This window comes from Scyliorhinus canicula, chromosome 2 (genome assembly GCF_902713615.1).
Source record: "Scyliorhinus canicula chromosome 2, sScyCan1.1, whole genome shotgun sequence".
Taxonomy (NCBI): Eukaryota; Metazoa; Chordata; class Chondrichthyes; order Carcharhiniformes; family Scyliorhinidae; genus Scyliorhinus; species Scyliorhinus canicula.
Genome location: NC_052147.1, coordinates 183,323,214 through 183,350,180, shown reverse-complemented (window position 1 = coordinate 183,350,180; position 26,967 = coordinate 183,323,214). Strand labels below are relative to the sequence as shown.

Here is a 26,967-nt window from a genome sequence, read left to right as displayed (position 1 = left end):
AAGATGTTTTGGTGCGATGAGGGGGTGAGTGCAACTTTTGGGTTTTCTTTCTCATCTGTTCTGTTTGTTGTTTGTTGGTTGCGAGGTGTGTGAGCGGGGAGGAGGGGAATCAGTAGGTGGTTTAGGCGCCTCGGACGGAGCTGCCAAGCTCGCTGGGTGGGCTAGTTAAGGGAGTGGAGTAGGGGTTGAGCAGGTGGTTAGTGAAGTAGGCGGGGATGGGGTCGTTTTGTTTAGGGGGAGGGGAAGGCTGCTGATGAAGGTGTTGTTGCTGGGGCGTTATATGGGAGGGAGTGGTGACGGTGGACATCCAGAGGTGTGCCTAAAGAATCGCGTGGCACGGGCGGTGGGCTGACCTAAGGGGTATGGTTGATCCGACCAGGCTGATCACATGAATCTGAGAGGGCTGAATGGGCCAGTCAAACGATCGCGTGTTTTCACATATCTGAGGTGTTTGAATGCAGATGTGGCCTTTTTGCAAAAGACATATCTGAAGATTGGGGACCAGACAAGGCTAAGGAAAGGGTGGGTTGGGCAAGTTTTCCATTCGGGGATAGATATGAAGACGCGTGGGGTGCGGTGCTGGTCAATAAGCATGTGGCGTTTGAGGTGGGGAATTTAGTAACGGATTTGGGGGGGGAGGGTTTGTGATGGAAAGTGGGAAATTGGCGGGGGTGCCAGTGGTCCTGGTTAATGTTTAGGCCCCAAACTGTGACGATATGGAGCTTATGAAGCGAGTATTGGGGAAGATTCCGGAACTGGGCTCGCACCGGCTGATTATGAGTGGGTCTTTAACAATGTAATTGATTCGGGGTTGGACTGGTTGATCCTGAGGTCGGGGAGGGTCTCGGTGGTGGCGAAGAAGCTAAAGGGGTTTATGGAGCGTTTGGGGGAAGTGAGCCCGTGGAGGTTTGATGGTCAAGGATGAAGGAGTTCTCATATTTCTTCCATGTGCACAGGATTTACTCACGGATCGATTTTTTTTGTTGGGGTAAGTCGTTGTGGCGGGGTTGGTGGTGGACTCGGGATACTCGCTGATCGTGGTCTCAGACCATGTGCCGCATTAGGTGGACTTGCGAGTGGATCGGGGTGGGGGGCGGCAGCACCCGCATTGGAAGCTGGAGATAGGACTATTTGCGGAGAAGGAGGTGTGTGAGCGGGTGAGGGCCACCATTCGGGTGTATATGAAACTAAATGACACGGGTGAGGTCTCGGCCGCCATGCTGTGGGACGCACTCAAGGCAGTGGTTAGTGGGGAAGTAATATAGATTCAGACGCAAAGGGAGAAGAAGGAGCGAGCAGAGATGGCAAGGTTGGTGGACAAGGCTATATTGGTGGAGGAAGGTACATGGAGACTCCAGTGGCTGGATTGTTGAAGGAGAGGCAGAAGCTCCAGGTGGAGATAGGGCTGGTGTCCACAAGGTAGGCGGTGGGCAGTTGCGGAGGGCCAGGAGGGTAGTGTTTGAGTACGGAGAGAAGGCTAGTAGGCTGCGGGCCCACCAGCTCAGGATGCAAGCGGCAGCGAGGGAGATTAGTAGGGTGAAGGACGGCAAGGGTGGAGTGGTGTTAGACCCGGTGGGGTGAGGAAGGTGATCCTGCAGAGAGGGCGGCAAGCAGGGGGATTGGGCCTCCCGAATTTATTATATTATTATTGGGCGCCGAATGCCGAAAAAGTGAGGAGTTGGGTTGGAGGGGGTAGACCCAGTGGGTTAGAATGGAGGAGAGTCTGTGCAGGGGGTCAAGACCAAGGGCGTTGGCAACAGCACCGCTCCCGATGGGCCCGGGAGAATACTCTGGGAGTCTGGATGTGGTAACGTTGAAGATTTGGAGGCAATTGAGGCAGCACTTTAAGCTGTGGGCGGGTCAAGAGAGATACTGTTTAGGGAGAAACCATAGGTTTGAGACAGGAAATTTGGATGGGAGGTTTTAGAGATGGGAGGAGAGGGGAGTCAGGGTATTAAAAGACCTGTTCCTGGGAGGTCATTTTGCGAGGCTTGAGGAGTTGGGGAAAAAAATGGACTGGGGCAGGAGGAAGTATTTAGGTGCTTGCAGCTCCGGGACTTTGCCAAGAAGGAGGTTCAAAGCTTCCTGATAGCGCCGGCTTCCACATTGTTGGAAGAGGTATTGATGACGGGGGAATGGAGAAGGGGGTGATGGCATGAATCTATGGGAGGATTTGGTGGAAGGATAAGGTGTCCTTGGATGGGATTAAAGCCAAGTGAGAGGAAGAGTTGGGGGAGGTTATGGAAGACGGTCTGTGGTGTGTAGTGCTCCGGAGGGTGAATGCCTCAACTTTGTGCTCGTGGTTGGGGCTGATACAGCTGAAGGTCGTGTACAGGGCGCACCTCACGAGGGCGAGGATGAACCGACTCTTTGAGGGGGTGGAGGATGTATGTGAGCGCTGTGGGAGGAGCCCCGCAAACCATGTTCACATGTTTTGGTCCTGCCCGATGCTGGAGATGTACTGGAAGGAGGTATTTCGGGTAATTTCAGGGGTAGTACAGGTGAGTTTGGAACCAAGGCCCCTAGAAGCCATTTCTGTGCTGCAGGTGGGTTCAGGGGCAGATGTTTTAGCCTTCCCCTCGCTGATTGCCCAGAAGTGGGTCCTGCTGGGGTGGAGGTCGGCTTCTCTGCCCTACCTGCTGGAATTTTTGACGCTCAAGAAGGGGAAATTTGAGCTGAAGGGGAGGATAGAAAGGTTCTACAATTCATGGGGATTGTTTATCATACACTTTCAAGAGTTAGATGCCATCGAGCATTTGGGGGGAGGGAGGGGTGGGGTTATTGGTGGGGTTGAGCACTTTGTTTATGGGATGACCGTTAATTTTATTTTGGTCTATCGCTTTTCAGCCTTTTGGCTAAGATGAGCATGGTACAGTGCAATAGAACATACAGTGCAGAAGGTGGCCATTCCGCTCATCGAGTCTGCGCTGATCCACTTAAGCCCTCACTTCCACCTTATCCCTGTAACCCAATAACCCTTCGTAACCTTTTTGTTTGGACAGTAAGGGCAATATAGCATGGCCAATCCAACTAACCTGTACATTTTGGACTGTGGGAGGAAATTGGAGCACCCGGAGGAAACCCATGCAGACATGGGGAGAACGTGCAGACTCCTCACAGACAGTGACACAGCGGGGAATCAGACCTGGGACCCTGGCACTGTGAAGCCACAGTGCTAGCCACTTGTGCTACCCTGCTGCTACCATAATGTCTGGATCTAGTATGTCTCTCTTGTGAAGACCATGAATAGGATTCAATTTGAATTTGAATTGGTTTTTGGATCAGGCAAGGAGCTGGATTAGGCATTTGGCCCTGCCAACACTCTTAGTTCTGGCTTTGTAACTCTGGTGAAGTAATAATAAAAAAATTATTTTGGTCTTTTTGCTTTGTTTTAGTTGGAAGTTATGGGTGATGTTTGGGTTTGTATATTGAAGGGGACGCTAGGAGGATTGGTACTGTATTTGTTATTGTGGGTTTTCTTTTGTTGTGTATTTGATGAAAATGTGGAAAATTAGGAGAATAAAAAGATTTTTTTTTAAATGCTAAACTTGACACGGGAGCAAGAGTTCTGCCATTCACTTATCAATGACTGACACAAAGCATAAATATGCTCAGATCGAGAAAGAATGTTCAAGTTTGCTCAATGGCTGAGACCAATTTCATGATTACGTATATGGCTTACCAACATTCTCAGTTGAAACAGTTCTCTGACCACTTGTAGCGATAATAAAGAAAAATCTAAATGAGATGTCACCAAGAACAAAACATATGATTATGAAACTACAAACTGGATGTAAAGAACGGGTGCAAAAGAACCACCATCTGAAACAAAGACTTATCTTTTGACCTTCATCCTTATTTTTTACCCATTTCCACCTTTCTGTGTTTCTCTGTCTTGTGCGTGCTGGTAGAGGGTAGGACAGTTAAAGGGGGTAGTATATATTAGCTTGCTGTTATCCAGTTATATTTATTGTATATTTCATGAAAGTGCTTGGTATAAATAAACAGCAATTGTGGTTTAACTTACAAACCTGGTGACTGTAATTGTTGGACAGCCAAGGGCCAAATACTGCAGGAATTTTTATAAGTGTTATTGGTTAATTCACTTGTGTTGTGACTTCAGGGCATGTGGGGCTGGAATTGACCATGCACTTGCCCAGGGTGGAGTAGCAATATTTACGTATTATATAATAGTTTATTTGCCCTTCTTCCTCTCAAAGTATACAGGAAAAAGCCTAAAGATTGATGTCATTATTTGTGCATATTTGCAGACGTGAATAGGTCCATCTGTCATTTTGTTTCTTCTAACAGAACAGGTGTGATTATTGATGGATGAGTACATTTATTGACAGCACCAGAAAACTGGACCTGAATGAACTGATATGTTCATTATTCCCAAGGAGTTAATTAAAATACTATTTTTCCTCAGCAGATCTCTCTACTGCCCTGAAGATGCTAATTCCTTTTTGGGAACAGGTCCTTGGCCGCAATCAAGTGATTGGTATTCATGTATGAGCCTAAAGAGTGATTAGTGGGGGTTCTTTGATCATGATGATCATTACAACTGAATTCCCTGTTGATGGTTTTCTTGTTTTGAGCACCACCTGCCCATGAACAAATCCGAAATTGATTTTTGATTCAATTAATGTATAGCTTATTCTTTTTTTTAAAAATATTTTTATGAGGGTATTTGCAAGTTTTTATAATAATAACAATAACAGCAACATAAACATGGTACAATAAACATTTCCACCTCAGCCATAAAACAGCAATCCAGCCCTATTCCCCCCCACTCCCCTACCATTGACCCTCTTAAGGTGAACTTTATTTTCTCGCGACTGAGAAACCCAGCCATGTCACTAACGCAGGTCTCTACACTCGGGGGGGGGGGGGATGCTTTGAGTCCCTCCACATTAATAAGATCTAGGGAGGCAAAGGCCAAGACATTGGCCTCTTTTGCCCCCTGAGCTCCCGGCTCTTCCGCCATCTCCGGATCCGGCAACAACCATGTTTTGAGTACCATGGACATTGCTTTAGTGAAACCCTGCCAAAGCCCTCTGAGCTTCGGGCATGCCCAAAAGATGTGGACATGATTTTCTGGGCTTCCTGCGCACCTTGCACACCTGTCCTCTACCCCAAAAAACTTGCTCATCTGGGCCTCTGTCATGTGTGCCCGGTGGACTACCTTGAATTGTATCAGGCTAAGCCTGGCACTTGATGAGGATGTGTTAACCCTGCCTAGAGCATCCGCCCACAGACCCGCCTCTATCACTCCTCCTAGCTCGTCCTCCCACTTGCCCTTAAGCTCCTCCATTTCCTCTGCATCCAAAAGTTCCTGGTAAATATCTGATACCTTCCCCTCTCCCACCCAGGTACTGGAGATTACTCTGTCCTGTATCCCCCGTGGCAGCAGCAACGGGAAGGCCGGAACCTGTCTTCTCAAGAAATCTCACACCTGCAAATACCTATACCCATTCCCTGCTGGCAATTCAAATTTACCCTCCAAGGCTTTCAAGCTGGGGAAGCTCCCGTCTATAAATAGATCCCCCATCCTCCTTTGCTATCTCCGGAACCCACCATCCAGCCTACCTGGTACAAACCGATGATTATTATAAATCAGAGTCCATACCGATGCTCCCTCCACTCTCTTATATCTCCTCCACTGCCTCCAGATTCTCAGAGCCGCCACCACCACCGGACTTGTGGAGTATCGGGCCGGCGAGAACGGAAGAGGTGCCGTTATCAGTGCTGCCAAACTAGTGTCTTTGCCTCCATCCGCTCCCATGCCGACCCCTCCCCCACTACCCACTTCCTAATCATGGCTATATTAGCCGCCCAGTAGTAATTGCAGACGTTCGGCAGCACCAACCCACCCTCCCCCCGACTGTGCTCCAGCAACACTTTTTTCACTTGCAGGGTTTTACCCATTCACACAAAGCCCAAAATGACCTTATTCACCCGCTTGAAAAAGGCCCACGGGATGAAGATGGGGAGGCACTGAAAGACAAACAGAAATCTGGTGGGACCGTCATTTTCACGGTCTGTACCCTCCCCGCCAGTGATAGTGGGAGCATGTCCCATCTCTTAAAGTCCTCTTTCATTTGTTCTACGAGCCGGGATAGGTTTAACTTGTGCAGTGCCTCCCATTCCCGGGCCACCTGGATTCCCAGATACTGAAAGCTCTTTCCTACCATTCCAAACCGCAGCTCTCCCAGTCTCTTCTCCTGCCCTCTTGCCTGGATCACAAACATCTCGCTTTTCCTCATGTTCAATTTATACCCCGAAAAATTACCAAATTCCCCAAGGATCCATATAACATCCCCCATCCCCTCCAACGGGTCTGAAATATACAAGAGCAGGTCATCTTCCTAAAGCGAGACCTGGTGCTCCACATCCCACCCCCCCCCCCCCCCCCAATCCCCCGAACCAGCCCTTTCCAAGTCCTCGATGCCCCTAACACCATGGCCAATGGCTCTATGGCCAGGGCAAACAGTAACAGGGAGAGGGGGCACTCTTGCCTCGTCCCTCGTAGTTTAAAATACCCCGACCTCACCTGGATCGTACGCACACTCGCTACTGGTGCCTGATAGAACAACCACACCCAGTCAATTAAGCCCTCACTAAAACCAAACCTTCCCAGCGCCTCCCACAGGTAATCCCCCTCCACTCAATCAAAGACCTTCTCTGCATCCATCACTACTACCACCTCCATCACCCCTCCTTCTGTGGTCATCATAATACCATTTAAAAGCCTTTGAACATTGGCCTTGAGTTGCCTGTCCTTTACAAATCCCGTCTGGTCTTCCCCCATCACCCCCGGGACACAGTCCTCTACCTTTGTAGCCAGTATCTGAGCCAGCAGTTTGGTATCCACATTCAGTAGAGAAATTGGCCTGTATGACCCGCATTGCTCCAGATCCTTCTCCCGTTTCAGGATCAATGAAATCGAGGCCTGCAACATTGTTGTGGGGATGACTCCCTTCTCTCTTGCTTCATTAAATGTCCTCACCAGCAGTGGGCTCAATATCTCTGAAAACATCTTATAGAATTCCACCGGGTAGCCGTCCAGCCCCGGGGCCTTGCCCGACTGCATGCCCTCCAGCCCCTCAATTATTTCCTCAATTTCAAATGGGCTCCCAGCCCTTCCACCAGATCCTCATCCAACCTCAGGAACCTGAACTGACCCAAAAACTGCCTCATCCCCTCCACCCCAGCCGGGGGTTCCGACTCATATAATTTGCTGTAAAAGTCCTTCAACACCTCATTCACCCCCACTGGGTCCAGGACAGTATTCCTGCCTCTACTCTTTACGCTCCCTACCTCCCTGGCCCGCTCCCTTTTTCTGAGCTGGTGCGCTAACATTCTGCTTGCCTTTTCCCCTTACTCATAAGTCCCCTTGCCTTCCTCAGCTGTTCCACCACTTTCCCTGTAGTCAACAGCCCAAACTCTGCCTGTCACCTCCGCTGCTCCCTCAGTAGCCCAGCGCCCGGGGCCTCTGAGTATCTCCTGCCCACCTGGAGTATCACCTCAACTAACCTATCCCTTCTCAGCCATTCCGCCTTTTCTCTGTGGGGCCGTATCGAGATTAATTCCCCTCTGGCCACTGACCTCAAAGCTTCCCAAACCGTTGCTGCAGATACCTCCCCCGTATCATTTGTTTCAGATGGTTCTGGATGGACTTGTTCACCTGCCCACAGATTGCTTCGTCTGCTAACAACCCCATATCCAGTCTCCATAACGGGCATTGTCCTCTCTCCAAACTAACCCATAGAACCACCCAATGTGGGGCATGATTCGACACTGTGATTGCCGAGTACTCAGTATCCAGTATCCAACTCTGGTATTAGAGCCCTGCTCAGAACAAGAAAGTCGATGCAAGAGTATACCTTGTGGACATGGGAGAGAAAAGAAAACATCTTCGCCCTTGGCCATGCAAACCTCCATGGGTATACTCCCCCTATCTGTTCCATAACCCCTTCAATTCCTTTGCCGCAGCTGGCATCCTCCCTGTCCTGGATTTTGACCAGTCCAATTCCGGATCAATGACTATATTAAAATCTCCCCCCATAATCAAGTTAATTGACTCGAAGTCTGGGATCTTACCTAATACCAACCTCATAAATTCCACATTGTCCCAATTCAGAGCATATACGTTCACGAGTACCACCCGCACCCCATCCAGCTTCCCACTCACCATTATGTACCTATCCCCCATGTCTGACATGATTGCCTCCTGCCTCGAATGCCATTCATTTATTGATCAAGATCGCTACCCCCCTGGTCTTTAAGTCCAGCCCTGAGTAGAATACTTGGCCAACCCACCCATTTCTAAATCTAGTCTGGTCTATAACCTTTAGGTGTGTCTCTTGTAACATTGCCACGTTTGCCTTCAGCCCCCTCCAATGCGCAAACACATGAGCCCTCTTGACCGGCCCATTCAACACTCTGACGTTCCATGCAATCAACCTGGTCGAGGGGCTTCCTGCCCCCCCCCCCCCCCCTCCCCCCGGCAACTAGCCATCACCCTTTTTAGGCCAGTCTCCAGCTCGCGTTCTCGGGCATTCGCTGTCCCCGACCTCCCATTTGTCCCCTAGTAACAGTTCCTCCCCTGTCAGCAAAGCAGCTCTCCCCCCGCCCCCTTCTCCCTCCCCCCCGGTAACAGCACTAGCAACCCAACCCCCCATCTCAAGCTCCAGCTTAACACCTGCTCGCTCCCCACTGTGCTTCCGTGAGTCAGCTGACTAAGTTGACTTGATAGCTCCCACCCATGGCACCAAACAATCTGTCTCCCCATTGTTCTGGCCCTTCTCCCCCCATTAGGACAAACATATTCAAAGCATCACGTTCCCCAGTAAACAAACATCAGAAAAAACAGCCACAAGACAAATTTAACTTCAGCCATCAAAACAGCCCCTTGTCGCACATAACACCACTTATTCAAATCAGCACAAAAGTGATTTTCAACAAGTCGCCTTCAAGGATTCAGTGCTCTCCAAGGAGTCAATGTCTTTTAGTTCACCTCCAGTCTTTTTTCCTTGATGAAAGTCATACATCGGTTATGTATTCCTCGTGCTCGGACACCTTTTTCTCCACCTCCTGGATCACAGATCTGTGGGTTTCTTGGTTCTGCACCACCTGATCAGTCAAAGCCTCGATCGGGTCCAGCGTGTCCTTCTTAAGCTTGGTGAAGCAATGTTCAAAAAACTTCACCAGCTGCTGCGTCGACCACTGTGCCGTCTCCCCAGGGCCCTGCCTCTCCGCAACGCTTTCTCACATTGCCAGCTCTGCTCACGTCTTCCTTGTAGGACTTTGTCTTCTCACATGGCCACTTCTGGTCCAATTCTCTGTACTCTGGAGTGGGATTTCTCCTCACTGTCTCACTCTTCACCGATTTAACCCATAAAATCTGTAAAAACCGGGGAGAAAGGTCCAAAAGTCCATCACAGGTGGGAGCTATTTTATTTAATATCACTTGATTCTCAAATTTTAGTTCACACAGAATCTGTTCAGTTGACATAATGAAATTTTACTGTAGATTAATAATGTTTGAATCAACTTGTACAATTGTTTTCCTTATAGGCCAGATGCTGTCCTCTCTTACTCAGACCAGAGCAGGTATTTCCGATGCTATTATTACAATGGGAGCTGTGGAACATCTTTGTCCACAGTTATATTCTGAGGGGGAACAGGTAAAGAAAGCACCAACAGAAGTAAAATCTTTGTGAATATGTCTTTGCATGCTACAAAGAGTAATGTGTTACTCTTATGCAGTTACATTCTCACATGTGATGCATATTAAAATAGGTCAATGATGTTCAAACCCAGGTGCTAAGAAGACCCTGGACTTTTAGTACATATAATTACTACATAACATCTCCATGTCAGGTTCTACAATATCCTAGATATTTTATTAACCCATGTTTTGAGGGCCACAAAGAATCCAGCACGAGCTTTTAGAGCCAAACAGAAAGTACCTTTATTTACACTAATATATGCAGAGTGCCAGTAGTTCACTGCTGGTTCCCTCTCTAGTCAGTACCACACTGGCCAGCTCTATTTATACAGCTGCACTGCCAATGATTGTTCAGCCCCTCATTGGGGGAGTTCATATTCCCCAAGGCCTAAAATGGAACATGAGTAACCAATTGTCCCCAGCCAATAGGATCTGGGCAGGTTAGAACACCATAACAATTAAACTGGATCTCTATGGAAAATAGTCTTGACGGCAATACATTAACAAGGACAAAAGGGTTGCTGGGACAAGTCCAAATGGAGAGCTAATGGGAAAAAGCTGAATTTTATACAAGGCCCCTTGTATGAAAGTCAGGAATGAGCCTGCCTCCACTTAACTGGCTCATTCCACACCCACTTTCCCAAGAGGAAGTCCTGCCTCCATGAGCTGCCAATCAGAGGGTAGGCAACTCTGATGTACCAGCAGTGCACCAGAAACTATGACCAGTGTTGGGGTAGCAGCAAGGCCAAGAGGGAGGTGTACAGGATTGGAGCCGAGACTTGGGTTTTGACAGGGCCAGGTTAGCAGGACCTAATGATGGGGTGATAGGGGTGGGGGTATGGATGGAAAGGGCAATGGGAAAGAACATAGGTGGGGGGTTTGCACTTTTCGGGGAAGCCTTTGATGGGAACATGATTCCCATCGAGGAAACAACTTCTGTGCCCGGAACCAAGGCTCGTGAACATTTACTGAGTGGCCTGGTGACCAGACAAATCTCGTTCCCACTGTGGATAAAATCCAAGCAGCATTAGGATAAGGCCCTTAAGTGGCCATTAATTTGCACTTGAGGACGCACAGGCAAACTGTTATTTTTTAAATAAATTTGAGTACCTAATTATTATTTTTTTCCAATTAAAGGGCAATGTTGCGTGGCCAATCCACCTACCTTGCACATCTTTTTGGGTTTGTTGGGGCAAAACCCACACAGACATGGGGAGAATGTGCAATCTCCACACGGGCACGGGAGCCTTGACCGGGCCCAGGACCTCAGTGCCATGAGGCGGCAGTGCTAACTACTTCACCAACCTGCTGCCCAAGGCAAACTGTTATAACCCTACAGGAGGTCCAGGGATCTGCAACCTCAGAGTCCCTGTGGCCTCACTTGAATACGATCTACCAAGATGAGAGGGTGGGGCTAATCCTCCTTTTCCAAGAACTGCTACGATATAAATACCCTGGCCCAGTTGTGGGCTGAGTGCAGGAGTAGGAGGAGTGTATAGTAACCTGAATAAAGCCAAACCTTGCCATAGAATTGTTTCTGAGACTTTACCCTGGCAACAAGGGTCAAGTGGAGCTGCAGATGGCGCCATTTCCTCTGGACCAAGCAGCCCTACATTAGACCTTGGGAGACCTCCACTCAAGCGACAGATATACCACTAATCAGTTAGCTTGAGGTGTTCAACGCCAAGACTGGGGATAGGGGGGCAGCACAGTGATGCAGTGGTTAGCACTGCTGCCTCAATGAGCTGAGGACCCGGGTTCGAATCCCGGCCCTGGGTCACTGTCCGTGTGGAGTTTGCACATTCTCCCCGTATCTGCGTGGGTTTCACCCCCACAACCCAAAGATGTGCAGGTTAGTTGGATTGACCACGCTAAATTGCCCCTTAATTGGAAAAAACAATTGGACACTCTAAAATTAAAAAAAAAGACTGGGGATAGAACAATTTTTTTTTTTCAATTTTTACATTTTAAAACAATTAATCTGAACAACATAGTCAGGGACGACAGTCACTCTCCATTGTGGTTTAGATTGGGGAGACTTGCAGCATTATCAAAAGTTTCACTTTTCCCGACTCTCCCGCCAATCGTCAGTTCATGGAGCTCGTTGCGCTGGTCGGCCACCATTTCGCCGAGACTGGGGATTGGACACAGTCAAAACTAATTTTGTTGAAGCTCGTTCCACGATTTCACTTTTCCTGTGACCCAGGCAGTGTTTAGTGACATTTTCAGAATTGTTCCTTCATCCCTTCCACATCTTGGGTATTTCTGCTGAGTCTTTATGTCAATGACTCGGTTCAGTTCCTCGCTCTTCCCAATGAGTCTCTTCAGTTAAAGTTTTTAATCTCTAACTTTCAGTAACAAGAACCAACAATCGTCCCTGCACTGATATTGATGTTTTTGTTAAGTTAAGATCAGGCATCTTGTGGAATAACATGTTGTCTTCAAATAGGGAATTAGTTTTTGAACTATAATCATAGCAGTGCCATATTTTGAGTATCTTGCATCTGATTAACAGGTATTTTAAATGTGTCACCAGTATTTATATCAAACACAGAATGAACATGGACTGTAATTCACATACTGAGGTAGTTTTAAAATGTTCTGCTTCGGCTTTTATGCAGATTTTTTTTTAAAAATAAATTTAGATTACCCAATTATTTTTTCTATTAAGGGGCAATTTAGCATGGCCAATCCACCTACTCTGCACATTTTTGGGTTGTGGGGGCGAAACCCACGCAGACACGGTGAGAATGTGCAAACTCCACACTGACAGTGACCCAGAGCCGGGATCGAACCTGGGACCTCAGCGCCGTGAGGCGGTTGTGCTAACCACTAGGCCACCGTGCTGCCCTAGCTTTTATGCAGATATAGCAGACTGGAATTGAAATTTGCGTTCAACTGACCCAGCTACAAATAGAGCGCCATTATTGTTAGAATAGATTGTGTTGCAGTCCTAGATGTATGTTAAGCTGCTGACTCAAGGCCGTAATTACTGCCCACAAAGTGCACCCATATCTTTGGCAAAGATGTTTCTAAATGAAACCACGATGTGTCTACTGCGCAGTACAGCAAACTGAACTGCTTTAAACACATTATTCTGGGTTATTGGATTGTTGGACATGGGCTATTAATATTGTAAATGTGAAAATTAAATTAAGCTGGAGTCAATGTTGTTTTAACCATTATCAGTATGATTAATATCAATTGCAATGTCGAACAATGAGGCGGGAGAAAAATCCCACCCCTCTCGTGGATTTCTTCCATGAGCATATTTGAAAAATTAGTGGTTAATATTTGGAACTATGAATTCAATCAAGTGTTCCATAACATAAATGGATATATGCCTAGTTATCTAACAGTGAAGATTTACCAGCCTCTTCACAAATATTCCCTATCTCATGTGGGTTTCTGCAGCATGTAATCAGGTATGAGAACCTGTTCCTTAATCTCCTTTCACCTGCTCCATCATCTCTTCATAAAACACGCTTGAATCATTTTGTATCTTCACCTTCCTCTGATAGAATCATAGAATTTACAGTGCACAAGGAGGCCATTCGGCTCATCGGGTCTGCACCGGCGCTTGGGTAGAGAACCCTATTTAAGCTTAAACTAGGCCCACTCTCTCTCCGTAATCCAGTTCTGCAACTAACCTTTAGACACTAGGGGGCAATTTTGCATGACCAATCCACCTAACCTGCACATCTTTAGACTGTGGGAGGAAACCGGAGTACTTGGAGGAAACGCATGCAGACATGGGGAGAAAGTGCAAACTCCACACAGTCACCCGAAGGGGGAACTGAACCTTGGACCCTGGAGCTGTGAGGCAGCAATGCTAACCACTGTGCCCACAGTGAGACACAGGAGAATATTTTTTTAAAAATTCAATGTAATCTTCCTGCCTGAAGGAAGGCAGAGAGCAGGTCACGTCCCCCGAACTTCGAAATCACGTGCTTTGGGCACGATTATGATTCCTCCATTTTGTCAGCAGCAAACAAGTAAATGAGGACCAAGCAGGCATTATAGATAAGAGAAAATGGTGGGTCGCGAATGTCGGCCGGCATGGTTCACGAATATCGGCCGCCGCGGGTCCCGAAGGTGGGCCATTTGGTAAAAATGGGTCCCAGGAAAGAAAGTTTGAAAAACACTGGTGTATACTATCCATAAAGATGGATTGGTAGGCTATAGATCTATCACTGGAATTCCTCTGGCCTGTCTTCACAAAGGTGGTTCTCGTTGGCAGTTCCTTCCCTTTCCAGTAGCCAGTGGTCCCGTTGATGACTGTTTGACAGGCCACCGCGCCCATCTCAGGTGTCCCATCGCTGGTGGTGTGAGCTGTAGAAACTCTGGGTGACAGAAAATCTGGCTCGATCTGGACTACTGACAATAGACCTGTACATATCAATAGATGCAATGATCTCTTCCTTGATGGGCGATTGACAGGGTGTGGTAGTTACCACTGTTGTATTGTATTGTATATATCGTATATAAGGTGTATTACGGTTAGGCCCCTGTACTACGGGTATGGGGGTAGATCCCTGCCTGCTGGCACCGCCCAGTAGGAGGAGTATAAATGTGTGGGCTCTCTGAGCTGCAGCCATTTCGGCAGCAGCTGTGGGAGGCGACACATCTCTGCATAATAAAGCCCCGATTACACTCGACTCTCGTCTCGGAATTGATAGTGCATCAATTTATTACGCAGAGATTTTACAATGATGGATCTCCGCATCAAGCCTGATCGTCTGCAGCTGCACCCTCAAGCAGACAACACCAAGTTGGCCTTCGCACATTGGTTAGCTTGCTTCGAGGCATACATCGAATCTGTGACAGAACCACCCTCAGAGGCACAGAAGCTCCAGATCCTCTACACATGGCTGAGCTCCGATATCTTTCCCCTCATCCGGGACGCGCCTACCTACGCTGAGGCCATGGCGCGACTGAAGGAGAACGACGCTCAGCAGACCAACAAAATCTACGCCAGGCAACTCCTGTCCACGCGGCATCAACTCCCCGGTGAGTCTGTGGAAGATTTCTGCCGTGCCCTGCATGCCCTGGCGAGGGACTGCGATTGCCAGGCCGTTTCGGTCGTTAAACATTCTGAACTTCTAATTAGAGACACGTTCATCACTGGCATAGGGTCAGCTTACATCCGCCAGCGCCTCTTAGAAGGGGCGACCCTCGAGACTTCCGGTTGCGGCTATGACTAGCTAAGCCGCACATTTGGAAGCTCCTGCGACAAAGGTGTTTTTGGGCCAATTGGAGGGCCCCAACTGTGCTGAAAAGACGAATCCCGGTGGGGGAAGGTCCCCTGAGGAGAACTAGACCGATTTTATGGTCGGTACCCGGAGTGGAGCGGCAAGAAAAACGGCAGCAGCTCCCCAAAAAAAGCGGGGGAAGAAAATCAAAATGGCGGCCGGCGGAGCATCGGAGGAGTGGAAGAAATGGGCGGAGGAGCAGCAGGCCGCTCTCCTCCGTTTTTTCACGGAGATGAAAGTGGAGCTCTTAGAGTCCATGAACGCGACGGCCACCAGGTTGGTGGGAGCCCAGGCAATCCAAGAGGCGTCGATTAAAGAGCTGCAGCAGGAGATGACCGCGAGGGAGGAGGAGGCCACAGTCATCGGGGCAAAGGTGGAGGTGCACGAGGCACTCCACATGAAGTGGCAGAGCCGCTTCGAGGAGCTGGACACTCGGATGAGGAGGAAAAATTTGAGGATCCTGGGCCTGGAAGAAGGCCTGGAGGGGTCGGATCTCCCGGGATATGTGGCGGAGATGTTGAGCTCCCTGATGGGGGAAGGGGCCGGTCCGGCGCCCCTGGAATTGGAAGAGGCATACCGGGTCATGGCCAGGAGGCCTAGGGCAAACGAGCCCCCGAGGGTGGTGCTGGTGCGGTTCCAGCGGCTAAGTGATCGAGAGAAAGTCCTGAGGTGGGCAAAAAGGGAGAAAAGCAGCAAGTGGCAGAACTCGACGGTAAGGGTGTACCAGGACTGGAGTGCGGAGGTGGCAACGCGGCGGGCCCGGTACAACCGGACAAAGGCGGTGCTACACGCGAAAAAGATCAAATTTGGAATGCTGCAGCCGGCGCGCTTGTGGGTCACCTACAAGGACCAACATCATTATTTCGAGTCCCCAGAGGAGGCCTGGACCTTTGTACAAGAGGAAAAGTTGGACACGAACTAAAACCTGGGAGCACCGGCGGTCGTAGCCGCCTGGGGACTCTTGATTGAGCAAGTGGCCCTTTTCTTTTTCAGGCCAGGTCGGAACTGGGTAACAGTTTCGTGGATGGTTTGGGGTGTTTTTTCTCGAACGGTTGACTTTTCTGAATATCTTGAAGGTTTCGAGTGGTTGGGTGTTTCTGTATATTTGTACTGTTGAAATCTCTATTGTGGGTCGTTGGCTTCTTATGGGGTGTTTCTTCCCGTTTCCAATTTCCCTTAGTTATTTACCCCTTTTACCCTTTTCCTTTGGGTGCTTGGGGGGGGGGGGTTTTTGTTCTTTTTTTTTTCTTTTCGGGTTATGGTTATCTGCGGTTATTTATACTGTTTGATGGAGGGTGATGGTTGGGCACACTGTTAGTTGATAGCTAGTTAATTATTTTGTTATTTAAGTATGTAGTTAAGTATTTATGTATTTAGTTGCCATTGGGTATTTATATCGTTAAGTTGGGGAGACGGGCCGGGGGGGAGCGGGTTGATTAAGCGGGTCTTTCTCTGGGGTTTTAAGGGGATCTTTCACGGGCGCAGATGGGGTGAACCGGGAGGAGTCGGAATGTGGCAGGAGCAGCCGGGTCAGCGGAGACCAGCTGACTCTCGGGAGTACGATGTTGGGTACATCGCGGCTAGGAGGGGTCCTAGCCAGGGGGGGGGGGGTAAGGGGGGGGGGGGCTGGGGGGGGACACCGGGTTGCTGCTGGAAAGACCAGGGACGAGAAGGGGAGAGCCGGGGGGTGGGGGGGGGGCCATCGCTATGGGAAGCGGGTCAGAAAAGGAGGGATGACCCGGGGCGAGCAAGGGACAAGACATGGCTAATCGACAGGGAGTAGGGACGGGTCGCTCTGCGATCCGATTGATCACGTGGAACGTAAGGGGGCTGAATGGGCCGGTCAAAAGATCAAGGGTCTTCTCACACCTGAAGGGACTGAAGGCTGATGTAGCAATGCTGCAGGAGACTCATTTGAGGGTAGCAGATCAGGTCCGCCTGAGAAGGGGGTGGGTGGGACAGGTGTTCCACTCAGGCTTGGATATCAAGAACCGGGGGGTGGCGATTTTGGTGGGAAAGAGGGTGTCGTTTGTGGCGGCAGAGGTGGTGGCAGACAAGGAGGGCAGGTATGTGATGGTGAGGGGTAGGTTGCAGGGAGAGAATGTGGTACTGGTAAATGTGTATGCCCCGAACTGGGACGACGCGGGTTTTATGAGGCGCCTGCTGGGCCTCATCCCGGGACTGGAGGCAGGGGGCCTGATCATGGGAGGGGACTTTAATACGGTGTTAGACCCTGGGCTGGATAGATCGAGTTCCAGGACGAACAGGAGGCCGGCAGCGGCAGAGGTGTTAAGGGGGTTCATGGAGCAGATGGGAGGGGTAGACCCATGGAGATTTGGTAGGCCTAGGGCGAGGGAGTATTCTTTTTTCTCCCACGTCCACAGAGTGTACTCTAGGATCGATTTTTTCGTATTGAACAGGGGGCTGATACCGAGAGTGCAGGACACGGAGTACTCGGCCATTGCGATATCAAACCATGCACTACATTGGGTGGACGTGGACATGGGGGAGGCGCGGGATCAACGCCCGTTGTGGCGCCTGGATGTAGGGCTGTTGGCGGACGAAGAGGTGTGCAGAAGGGTGAGAACGGGCATTGAGAACTATCTGGGTACGAATGACACAGGTGAGGTGCAGGTGGGGACGGTCTGGGAGGCCTTGAAAGCAGTGATTAGAGGAGAGCTGATCTCCATAAGGGCACACAGAGAGAGGAAGGAGAGGCAGGAAAGGGAGAGGCTGGTGGGGGAGCTCCTAGAAGTAGATAGGAAATATGCGGCGGCACCAGAGGAGGGGCTATTAAGGGAGCGGCGTAGCTTGCAGGCCAGGTTCGACCTACTGACCACTAGGAAGGCGGAAATGCAGTGGAGAAGGGCACAGGGTGCGGCGTATGAGTACGGGGAAAAGGCGAGCAGGATGCTGGCACACCAGCTTCGTAAGCGAGAGGCAGCCAGAGAGATTGGGGGAGTGAGAGGGAGGGGTGGGGACGTAGTGCAGAAGGGGCAAGAGGTGAATAGGGTCTTTAGGGACTTCTATAGGGAATTGTATAGGTCTGAACCGCCAAAGAGGAGAGGGGGAATGAAGAACTTTCTCGACAAATTGGGGTTCCCAAAGGTACAGGAGGAGCTGGTAGAAGGGTTGGGGGCGCCGATAGAGCTGCAGGAGCTAATTAAAGGGATAGGCCAGATGCAGGCGGGGAAGGCGCCGGGGCCGGATGGGTTCCCGGTGGAGTTTTACAGGAAATTTGTGGACTTGGTGGGTCCAGTGCTGGTGCGAGCCTTTAATGAGGCGCGCGAGGGGGGGGGTTCTGCTCCCAACAATGTCGCAGGCCCTGATCTCCTTGATTTTGAAGCGGGACAAGGACCCGGTCCAGTGCGGGTCCTACAGGCCCATCTCCCTCCTGAATGTTGACGCCAAGCTGTTAGCAAAGGTCCTGGCAACCAGGATAGAGGACTGTGTGCCAGGGGTAGTCCATGAAGACCAGACGGGGTTCGTGAAGGGACGCCAACTTAACACAAATGTCCGGAGATTGTTAAATGTGATTATGATGCCAGCAGTGGAAGGGGAGGCGGAGATAGTGGTAGCGTTGGACGCGGAGAAGGCATTTGACAGGGTGGAGTGGGAATACTTGTGGGAGACGTTGGAAAGGTTTGGGTTTGGGGAGGGATTTATCAAGTGGGTAAAACTGCTCTATTCAGCTCCGATGGCAAGTGTGGTAACAAACGGGAGGAGGTCAGAATATTTTGGGCTCCATCGAGGTACTAGGCAGGGATGTCCCCTATCCCCCTTACTCTTTGCATTAGCGATTGAGCCGTTGGCGATGGCACTGAGGGGTTCAGGGGGGTGGAGAGGACTGACAAGGGGAGGGGAGGAACATCGGGTCTTGCTCTATGCGGATGATTTGTTGTTGTATGTGGCAGACCCGGAGGGGGGAATGCCGGAGGTAATGGGGATACTAGCGGAGTTCGGGGACTTTTCGGGGTATAAATTAAATCTGGGGAAAAGTGAGGTCTTTGTAATACACCCGGGAGACCAAGGGGAGGGAATTGGGAGGCTCCCCTTCAAAAGAGCAGTTAAAAGTTTTAGGTATTTGGGGGTGCAGGTGGCAAAGAACTGGGGGACCCTCCACAAGTTGAACTTTTCCAGACTGGTGGAACAGATGGAGGAGGAGTTTAAGAGGTGGGACATGGTGCCGCTGTCGCTGGCAGGGAGGGTGCAGTCAGTTAAAATGACGGTCCTCCCGAGGTTCTTGTTTTTGTTCCAGTGTCTGCCCATCTTCCTCCCCAGGGCCTTTTTCAAGAAGGTAACGAGTAGTATCATGGGGTATGTGTGGGCACATGGCACCCCGAGAGTTAGAAGGGTCTTTTTGGAGCGGAGTAGGGATAGTGGAGGGCTGGCGTTACCCAACCTTTCAGGATATTACTGGGCGGCGAATACATCGATGGTACGAAAGTGGATGATGGAAGGGGAGGGGGCAGCCTGGAAGCGCATGGAGAGGGCGTCCTGCGGCAACATAAGCTTAGGGGCACTGGTAACGGCACCATGGCCGCTCCCTCCCACGAGGTATACCACGAGCCCGGTGGTGGCGGCCACCCTCAAGATCTGGGGGCAGTGGAGGCGACACAGGGGGGAAGTGGGAGGTCTGATAGGGGCACCACTAAGAGGGAACCACAGATTTGCGCCGGGAAACACAGGAGGGGGATTCCAGAGCTGGCAGAGGGCGGGTATTAGACAACTGAGGGACTTGTTTATAGAGGGGAGGTTTGCGAGCCTGGGAGAGCTGGAGGAGAAATTTGGGCTCCCCCCGGGGAACACGTTCAGGTACCTCCAAGTGAAGGCATTTGCCAGACGACAGGTAGAGGGGTTCTCCGCGCTCCCCGACAGGGGGGTGAGTGATAGGGTGCTATCAGGGGTCTGCGTCGGGGAGGGGAAGATCTCGGACATCTATAAGATTATGCAGGAGGTGGAGGAGGTACCAGTAGTGGAGCTGAAAGATAAGTGGGAGTTAGAGCTGGGGGAACAGATAGAGGACGGGACATGGGCAGACGCCCTGGAGAGGGTCAACTCGTCGTCGTCATGTGCGAGACTAAGTCTCATTCAATTTAAGGTACTGCATAGAGCCCACATGACGGGGACAAGGATGAGTCGGTTTTTCGGGGGTGAAGACAGGTGTATTAGATGTTCGGGAAGCCCTGCGAATCACGCACATATGTTTTGGGCATGTCCGGCACTGGAGGAGTTCTGGAAGGGGGTGGCAGGGACGGTGTCGAGAGTGGTGGGGTCCAGGGTCAAGCCAGGATGGGGACTTGCGATCTTCGGGGTTGGGGTGGAACCGGGGGTACAGGAGGCGAGGGAGGCTGGAATATTAGCCTTTGCGTCCTTGGTGGCTCGGAGGAGGATCTTGATTCAGTGGAGGGACGAAAGGCCTCCGAGTGTTAACACCTGGTTAAACGACATGGCAAACTTCATCCAATTGGAAAGGATCAAATTCGCCCTGAGAGGGTCGGTGCAGGGGTTTTTCAGGCGATGGCAACCCTTCCTAGACCTCTTGGATCAGAGATAGAAACTGAGGCCGTGACAGCAGCAACCCGGGAGGGGAGGGGAGGGCGGGAGGGAGGGGGGGGGGGGGGGGGGGGGGGGGGGGACAAAGGCGAAGGAAGTACGGTAGCGGTGGTGGCACGGGCAAGGCCTGCCCGAGGACGCTGCTAGAAATGACAAGTTGGTCTGACTGTCGGTTCGCCGGCGGGGGGGGGGGGGGGGGGGGGGGGGGGGGGTGGGGGGGACGCGCGAGTGGGGGGGGGGGGGACGTTTCTCTTTTTTTTGTTAAGTAGAGGGGTTTGACTTTGTTTTGTTATAATTTAAATGTAAATGTAGGGGGGGTTAAAATGTTTGTATTTTGAAAAATTTCTTCAATAAAAATTATTTAAAAAAAAAAGAAGGGGCGACCCTCGACCTTGCGGTGGCCAAGAAGCTAGCGATCTCACTCACGGTCGCCTCCCGCAATGTACAGGTGTATGCCCCCGACTGCACTGGGCATAGTGGACCCTGCCAGCAAACACCCCATCGTGGATCCCACCAGCGGCCACCCCCAGCCAACCCCAGGCCTGCGCCGCATGGCAGCCAACCAACCCCAGGGGACCCAAGTGCTACTTCTCCAGACAGACAAAACACCCCCGGCAGCGCTGCCCGCTGCAAGGCATGCGGGAAGAAAGGATATTTAGCTGCTGTGTGCCAGGCCCGCTTGATCGCCACTATTATCCCTGCACCCCCCACATGCGACCCGTGGGCGCCGCCATCATCCTCACCTCAGACCACGTGCGGCCCGTGGGTGCCGCCATCTTGCTTGCCATCTTGCTCACCTCACAACATGTGCGGCCCGTGGGCGCCGCCATCGTCCCCGCCTCAGGACCCCTGCTCGTCGGGCACCTCATCTGGCCACTCATCGCCTGCTACTGCCGCCGATTAGCTGAGCCTCGCCTACGTCATGAGCGACCAGTCCCGACCGCACAACCTCGCGACCGAGTCGACGACAGTGAAGGTCGATGGGCATGAGACATTATGCCTTCTGGACTCCGGGAGCACTGAGAGCTTCATCCACCACAATATGGTAAGGCGCTGCACCCTCACGGTCCACTCCATTAACCAGAAAAACTCCCTAGCCTCCGGATCCCACTCCGTGGTGATCCGGGAGTACTGTACTGCCACTCTCACCATTGAGGGCGAAGAGTTCAGCGGCTTCCGGCTCTACGTCCTCCCCAAGCTCTGCACTGCCTTGCTACTCGGCCTGGACTTCCAGTGCAACCTCCAGAGCCTAACCCTAAAATTTGGCGGACCACTACCACCCCTTCCTCTCTGCAGTCTCACGACCCTTAAGGTCGACCCACGTTCTCTGTTTGCAAACCTCACCCCAGATTGCAAACCCATCGCCACCAGGAGCAGACGGTGCAGCGCCCAGGACAGGACCTTCATCGTTTCTGAGGTCCAGTGGCTGCTAGGGGAAGGTATCATCGAGGCCAGCAACAGCCCCTGGAGAGCTCAAGTGGCAGTTGTAAAAACTGGGGAGAAAAACAGGATGGTCGTCGACTAGTCAGACCATCAATCGGTACACGCAGCTCGACGCGTACCCCCTCCCACGCATATCTGATATGGTCAATCAGATTACGCAGTACCGGGTCTTCTCGACGGTGGACCTAAAATCTGCCTACCACCAGCTCCCCATTCGCAAGGCAGACCGCCCGTACACCGCTTTTGAAGCGGACGGCCGCCTTTACCACTTCTTTAGGGTTCCCTTCGGCGCCACTAAAGGGGTCTCGGTCTTCCAACGGGAGATGGACCGAATGTTTGACCAGTACGGAGTGCGGGCCACCTTCCCGTACCTGGATAACGTCACCATCTGCGGCCACGACCAGCAGGATCACGACGCTAACCTTTCCGAATTCCTCCGCCAAACTCCTCAATCTAACCTACAACAAGGAGAAGTGCGTGTTCAGCACTAACCGATTAGCCATCCTCGGCTATGTGGTTCAAAATGGGGTTCTAGGGCCCGACCCCGATCACATGCGCCCTCACATGGAACACTCCCTTCCCCACTGCCCCTCGGCCCTCAAACGATGCTTGGGGTTTTTCTCGTACTCCGCCCAGTGGGTCCCAAACTATGCGAGCAAGGCCCGCCCACTTATTCACTCCACCGTTTTCCCACTGACGGCCAAGGCTCACCAGGCCTTCAACTGTATCAAGGCTGACATTGCCAAGGCTGAGATGCACGCTGTCGACGAGACGCTCCCCTTCCAAGTCGAGAGCGATGCATCAGACGTCGCTCTGGCTGCCACCCTCAACCAGGCAGGCAAGCCCGTGGCATTCTTTTCACACACCCTCCACGCCTCCAAAATTCGGCACTCCTCCGTCGAAAAGGAGGCCCAAGCCATCGTTGAAGCTGTGCGGCACTGGAGGCATTACCTGACCGGCAGGAGATTCACTCTCATCACTGACCAACGGTTGGTTGCCTTCATGTTCAACAACACACAGGGGGCAAGATCAAAAATGATAAGATCTTGACGTGGAGGATCAAGCTCTCCACCTACAATTACGAGATTTTGTATCGCCCCGGTAAGCACAACGAGCCCCCCGATGCCCTATCCCGAGGTACATGTGCCAGTGCACAAGTGGACCAACTCCGGACCCTACACGATGCTCTCTGTCACCCAGGGGTCACCCGGTTCTTTCACTTCATAAAGGTCTGCAATCTGCCCTACTCCATTGAGAAGGTCAGGGCTATCACCAGAGACTGCCAGGTCTGCGAGGAGTGCAAACCGCACTTCTACCGGCCAGACCGAGAGCACCTGAAGGCCTCCCGTCCCTTTGAATGCCTCAGCGTGGATTTCAAAAGGCCCCTCCCTCCACCGACCGAAACACGTACTTTCTCAATGTGATCGACGGATACTCCAGATTCCCCTTCGTTGTCCCATGATGTCTGCCACCGTCATCAAAGCCCTCAACACCATCTTCGCTCTGTTCGGTTTTCCCGCTTACGTCCACGGCGACCAGGGATCCTCATTTATGAACGCCAGTACCTGCTCAGCAGAGGCATTGCCTCGAGCAGGATGACTAGCTACAATCCCCGGGGAAACGGGCAGGTGGAGCGGGAGAATGGGACGGTCTGGAAGGCCGTCCAGCTGGCCCTACGGTCCAGAAATCTCCCGGCCTCCCGCTGGCAGAGGTCCTCCCCGACGCCCTCCACTCCATTCGGTAGCTCCTTTGCACTGCGACTAACGAAACTCCCCATGAACGTCTCTTTGCCTTCCTCAGGAAGTCCACCTCCGGGGTTTCGCTCCCAACGTGACTGGCAGCTCCATGACCTGTTGTCCTCCAGGACAATACGCCCTTCGTCCCACCCGGGGATGAAGATGAGATCGACACGCTCCCGGAGTCACCGACGCCCGAACCGACGCCTGCATCTCCACCGGGGCTGCGGTGCTCGCAATGATGGATCAAGGCACCCGATCGTCTGAATTTGTTAACTTTTCCTAAAATGTTAAACATTTGCATGTAAATAGCCTTCCACCACCGCCGCTGGACTCTTTTTTAATAGGGGGTGAATGTGGTAGTCACCACTGTTGTATTGTTGTATTGTATATATCCAGCGCCGGCCCTAGGGTTGCTGGCGCCCCGGGCAAGCTGAACTTCGGTGCCCTTCGGGGGGGGGGGGGGGGGGGGGGGGGGGGGCGAGGGGGGGCGGGCCCGGGGGGTGGGGGCGTGGATGAGGCCGAGGCGGGGCCGAGGGGGGGCGGGGCCAGGGGCGGGGGGCGGGGCCGAGGCCGGGGGGGGCGGGCCGAGGGGGGGGCAGGACCGGGGGGGGGCGGGCCGAGGGGGGGGGGGCGGGCCGAGGGGGGGGGGCGGCCGAGGGGGGGGGGGCGGGCCGAGGGGGGGGGCGGGCGGGCCAAGGGGGCGGGCCGATGGAGGGGGGGCGGACAGAAGGGGGACGGAGGGGGAGGCGGCGGACGGAGGGGGGACGGAGGGGGAGGCGGACGGAGGGGGGGGCGGCAGACGGAGGGGGGGCGGAGGGGGGGGCGGAAGGGGCCGCCCTGGGGGAGGGCGGCCACCGCGCATGCGCTGGTTGGCACCGGCCCAACTGCGCATGCGCGGGACCCGAGTCTCTGGCACCCCTAGCACATGGCGCCCCGGGCGACTGCCCGAGTTGCCGGTACCTTGGGCCGGCCCTGTATATATCGTATATAAGGTGTATTACGGTAAGGCCCCTGTACTACAGGTACGGGGATAGATCCCTGCCTGCTGGCTCCACCCAGTAGGCAGAGTATAAATGTGTGGGCTCTCCGAGCTGCAGCCATTTCGGCAGCAGCTGCGGGAGGCTACACATCTCTGCGTAATAAAGCCTCAATTACTCTCTACTCTCATCTCGTCGTAATTGACAGTGCATCACAGGGCAGGTCCAGACATATTCTGGCAGTTTGTGTGTTGGTTGTGTATTTGACTTTGGTCAAGTCTGAATTCCAACAGTCTGCCTGAAGTTTGCTGCAGTATAATTTTAAAATTCCCAATTCTTTAATTTAGAATATACAACTTAATCGGAGGAATTCTTTAATTTAAAACACCCAATTTTAATCGGGCCTGTATCTAGGCCTTGCTAGGTTACCACAGTTATCGAGAATTAAAGGGGACTTCTGGTGACGGGGATGTACTGAGAAGGCACACATCAGGTGGCTCTCCTCCCGCGAACCTTAAAAATAGGCACTTCTTTTGCTCGAAAAATGCCTGCAAATGATACAATTCATCCCCACGCCATGAACGAAACGAAGAAAGAAGGAAAGATGCTGAACAACAGCCAGACCAGAAGAGTGGAGACCAGGAGTGGAAAAAGCCTGGACAAACAGCAATTGGCTGAACCGACCAACACACGAGACGGTGAAACTCGGACTTCGCCAGAGCGAGAGGAACCGACCCTCTGCACGAGAAGCCCCCCCTTCAGCAGAGGATGTTCCACTCAAGAGAGTTGAAGGAACACCGACAAGAAACAAAATCGGACATGCAAGCTGCGGTGAAGGGTGCATCGCCAGGCTGAATTTAACAAAGCAGATTTAACAAAGTACAGAAATGGCGTGAGATTCGGAATGCTGTACCCAGCCAAGCTCTGAGTCACGTATCAAAGCAGAGAGCACTTTTTCATGGTCCCAGCAAACGCTTCAGGGGCCCATCCACATGGCAAACTGACAGTTGTCGGACATGTTGGGTGCCCCCTGGACAGAGGGAAACCCCGGAGCACAGGGGCCTGATCTCATGGGGAAAACAGTGACCATGGCCATTTTGGACCGCTCCCTAACAAAGCGAAACTCTGCAGGCCAGGGGCGCGTCCAACAGGTAAGTATGCTTAATTCCACAGGAGAGGGAGGGATAAAACCTCAATCAGAATTGTCACCTGCAACATCAGGGGACTTTCCAGACCAGGGAAAAGATCCAGAGTCTCCGCCTACCTGAAAAACGTGAAAGCCGGTATAGTCTTCCTCCAAGAGATGCACCTGAGGGAGAAGAACTGACTGCGGGTAAGGAAGGGAAGGGTGGGACAAACCTACTATTCGTGCCAGGGCATGAGGAGGGCCATGAGGGTAGCCATTTTGCTAAATAAGAGGACGATGTTCACGGCGGCAATGACGGTTACGGTACAGACCCAGGGGGACAGTACGTCATAGTCAGAGCTGTCCTAGACAGGGTAGTCCTCGGTAGTCCTCGTTTACATGTACGCTCGCAGCTGGGACGACACAGAGTTTATAAAGAAGACCCGACATAGACATTGATCATGGGGGGAGGACTTTAAATGTGTACAGGGCCCACAGACAGATAGGTCGAACCACAAAACGGGAAAGACATCCAATATGGCAAAGGAGCTCAATCTATTCATGGAGCAGATGGGGATGGTGGACTCATGGCTGTTCACCCACCCAGCGGAGAAGGAGTTCTCCTTCTTCTCCCAAGTACATAACGTATATTCACAGATCAACTTCTTTGTAATGGGGAATTGGTGCTTCCAGGGCTAGTAAGTGAGGAATACTCTGCGATCTTAATCCCCGACCACGCTTCACATCACATGGATGTGAGGTTGGAGACGGGCCAGGCTGACAAGGCTTTTCATAGAAAATATCACAGGCCACAGACGAGTATATTACTAATAACCAGAACAGGGAGGTCTCGCCCTCCACGTTATGGGAGGCGCTGAAGGCTGTTATCAGGGGTGAAATTATTGCTTATAAAGCACAAAGAGATAGGGAAGAGAGGGTGGTTAGGCAACAGCTAATCGACTCCATACTGGAAGTAGACCGACGATACTCCGAGGCTCCGACCTTAGAGCTGCTCACGGAGAAGAAAAAGCTGCAGATGGAGTTTGACCTGCTCTCCACGAGGAAAGCAGTCCACCAACTCCGCCAGGCACAGGATACCCTGTACGAACACAGAGACAAGGCTAGCTGCCTGCTGGTTCAC

The 26,967-nt window shown here is 51.8% G+C and overlaps 1 protein-coding gene across 5 annotated transcripts in view; it reads left to right on the top strand.

The window, feature by feature from the left end:
* ankar (ankyrin and armadillo repeat containing) overlaps positions 1-26,967 on the top strand; it is a 326,309-nt gene that overhangs the window by 279,885 nt on the left and 19,457 nt on the right. For 4 of the 5 annotated variants that reach the window (XM_038789171.1, XM_038789172.1, XM_038789170.1 and 1 more), the window contains one exon: positions 9,580-9,689. The exons of the other annotated variant lie outside the window; for it this stretch is intronic. In XM_038789171.1, coding sequence (XP_038645099.1) covers positions 9,580-9,689 — 110 coding nt within the window. The remainder of the gene's footprint in view (positions 1-9,579; positions 9,690-26,967) is intronic. 5 annotated transcript variants of the gene reach the window in all.